The sequence below is a fragment of the Triticum urartu genome, chromosome 5A, assembly GCF_056163025.1.
Source record: "Triticum urartu cultivar PI428250 chromosome 5A, HENAU_Tu73, whole genome shotgun sequence".
NCBI classification, from domain to species: Eukaryota; Viridiplantae; Streptophyta; class Magnoliopsida; order Poales; family Poaceae; genus Triticum; species Triticum urartu.
In genome coordinates this window covers 40,767,708-40,770,561 of record NC_141877.1, presented here as the reverse complement: position 1 = coordinate 40,770,561, position 2,854 = coordinate 40,767,708, and the positions used below count along the sequence as shown (strand labels likewise).

General features: G+C 52.2%; 1 protein-coding gene across 1 annotated transcript; it reads right to left on the bottom strand.

Annotated features, from left to right (window-relative positions):
- Positions 1–214: 214 nt before the first annotated feature.
- Positions 215–1,474, bottom strand: LOC147967821 (uncharacterized). The gene is made up of 2 exons (XM_087523264.1): positions 914–1,474; positions 215–334 (listed from the first exon to the last, which is right to left on the bottom strand). Exons 1-2 carry the CDS (start codon positions 1,472–1,474, stop codon positions 215–217), a joined length of 681 nt encoding a protein of 226 aa, XP_087379390.1.
- Positions 1,475–2,854: the final 1,380 nt, after the last annotated feature.

Genomic DNA, 2,854 nt, shown 5'->3' with positions numbered 1-2,854 from the left:
ACGAAAGGAGCTGGAAGACGAGGCAGCGGGCCGGCAATACGCGATGAAGGCATCGGTGCCCGCGTACTCCGATTTGACGGATGCCACCCGCCTTCTTTGCCTTCCCCGGCCCTCCTACGCCAGCCGCCCAAGGAGATGACGGGGAGCACCCCGATGGAGAGCTTGGCAAGGATGGCCCTCAGCAGCGCGCGTGGCCGAGGGAGGGGCGGCGCGGTCAGTCAAAGTCGGAGTCGGCATCCTGCCGCTCGACTCCCTCTTCGCCGTTGTCGCTGTCCTCCTCGCCACTCCCACTTGAGGAGGAATCTTCATCATCGGAGGAGCTCTCCACGCAGCACTTCAGGCGAGTCCAATATCTCCAAAGACCTTGACGGGGAGCATGGAATAATTTGGAATGTGACGAGACGCAAGCTCAAAATTTATTGACGGTTCTAGTTTCGAAGTGTGGCACTATTCCGGAATGGAGTACTTCTTTTTCTACTACCTCCTTTCCGGTTTTATAGGGCTTATCTGAAAATTTGAGTTTTTCCATTTTATAAGGCTCAATTTGGTTGTTCCCCAACACATGTTCAGATTCCAAGGTGCATTAAATCATTGCATGCAAGTATCATGAGAAAATTGACCAATACATGTACTTTATGCATGCATGCATTGCAATTAATGCATTGATAAACATAAATTTTTGAGTACTTCTTACCCAAAGGAACTTATATCCAACAGACACAAAATATCCGTTCGACTGTTGGAAATTACTGATCTGATGTCGAAGTAATTGCTGCATCGCCACCAAAACCCACCATTTCTTAAGCTAAAGTAGACCAAGGTAATGCATATATTAGCATATTACTAAGATAAACAGAAGGCACTGTAGAAACATTTAGGACGTGAGCTTGTCAATCTGAATGTGGAGGGACACAAGCTTAGCCCCGGCCAGCAGCTTGGGCGGAACTGTCAAGAAGGTCAGCTCTTGCACGTCGACGTCGCTGGGATCCTTGCTGCTTCTCACCTCCATTTCCACCTCGACAGCGTCGGTCGTGCCTTCGGGCTCCCCCAGCGGGTCGTTCGCCCGCAGCTTGGCCACGTAGTGCGGCAGTGGGGACACCCCCGCTCTGATGCAGACGACCGACACGGTGATAGGCGCGCCGATGTCGAGCATGCCGCCGACCAAGAAAAACACGCAGCGGTCCTCCTCCGCGAACAGCAAGAGTCGTGGCTCCGACAGTGGCACTTGCAGCTGGAGCACCTTGCCGTACTGGATCCTGTGCACGGGCATGGGATGCGCGGTGCTGATGTGGTGGTAGAGCGCCAGCGGCGGGCCATCGTAGCTGCAGACAGGCACGGGGCATATGCAGGGCGCGAGCGGACACATGCTCTGGTGATCGGCGAGCTTGTGGTAAGTGACATAGATCCCACAGCCTTCGTGCGGGCACTCCACCCTCACCGATGAAAGGACGGAGTCCACCGCCGTGTTACGCATGTCGAAGCCACCTCCGCGCTCGCACTTCGGGCACTACCGCTGGTTCCCGGGGCGCTCGACGCGGCAGTCCGCGCAAGCCAGGTGCCCTCCCTTGCACTACAGAAATCAATCGAACAGCACATCAATCAAGAAACCTGCACCTTGCTCAATCAGCCGAACGTACGAGGTGTATTCAAATCTCATACACTGGAGGCGTCAAGGGGCAGAGGCACAAGGGGCAGTGGAGCACGGTGAGTCCATCGAGACCTTAGAGAGCTCCATCGTCGGGTCCTGTTCGGTCTGCATGATCTCACCCTCCTCGTGCACAACCATCTCTCGACTTGGGCCGGGGTATTACAAAGCAAGTATCAAAAGGAGAGTCACGGCATGCATGCATGCGTTGTAATTAATGCATCGGTAAACGCAAATTATTGAAATATATCGAGTGCAGTGCTTTGATGTGTCGCGTCAACTCGTACATCAACGAGAAGTTTGACTATCATCTCCCTCATGGACTTAACTGCACCTGTTGGGCCCACCTGTCATACACGTAAAGGCAGGAGCATCCCTCCCTCGCCCATGAGCGTGGTGGCTGGCAAGACTAGGAGAAGCTTTTGCTACATGCTCTCCCTCCCGCACGCAGTAGACATGCAGCAGTTCAATTGGTGTCAGATGGCCAGAAGCGTACTGTAGTACTCCTCCAGTGCAGTACTAGTACTCCATCATTGTTCGACTTCCCGAAGAGGCAAAGAGCCAAGCGCAGCCCGGACGCTCGTGTGGCAGTTCATGTGTAGAGTAGTCTAGGATAGCGTGTACCGTGCCTGTAAGCTTAAAATTGTTGGGGTCGGCTCCATGCTATGTGTCCGTCTCAAAGTTTTTAAAAAAATATTAAAATAGTCTTCTGGCCCTACCTGACACCCTGGTGATTGTAGTTTGCACGCTCATCTGGTCAAGACAGGAATATATATTTTAAGTTGTTTTTTTCCGAAAAGGGGGGACTCCCCGGCCTCTACATCAGAACGATGCATACGTCCACATATATTTTAATTTGTGGCGGGTAAATGTTAGAGGTTGTAGCAAATATATTGTACACTGTGGGTCATTTAGCCATGTTTAGAGGCAAGCATGTGGGGCTAGTGCTATGATGTGTCGCGTAAACTCGTACAACGAGGAGAAGCTTGATTTTACTACACGCCTTCTCCCTCACCCATGCGCGCGGTTGCTGGCAAACGAGGACAGGCTTTTGCTTAGTAGTACTTCTACAACAAGCTATCCATCCCGCTCGCGGTGGACGGACATGCAGCAGTGGATTCGACACTGTAGAAGCAGTAGTAGTAACATCATTGTTCGTCTTCTTGAAGAGGCAAAAAGACAAGCGCAAACCGAGCGTTGCAGTTGCGA

Excerpts from the sequence above, each read along its gene's own strand:
- LOC147967821 (XM_087523264.1), bottom strand. The coding sequence starts at position 1,474 with ATGCGTAACACGGCGGTGGACTCCGTCCTTTCATCGGTGAGGGTGGAG. Across the intron at positions 335-913 it reads TGCTGGCCGGGGCTAAGCTT|TGCTGCGTGGAGAGCTCCTC; the intron begins GTGTCCCTCCAC and ends ACTCGCCTGAAG.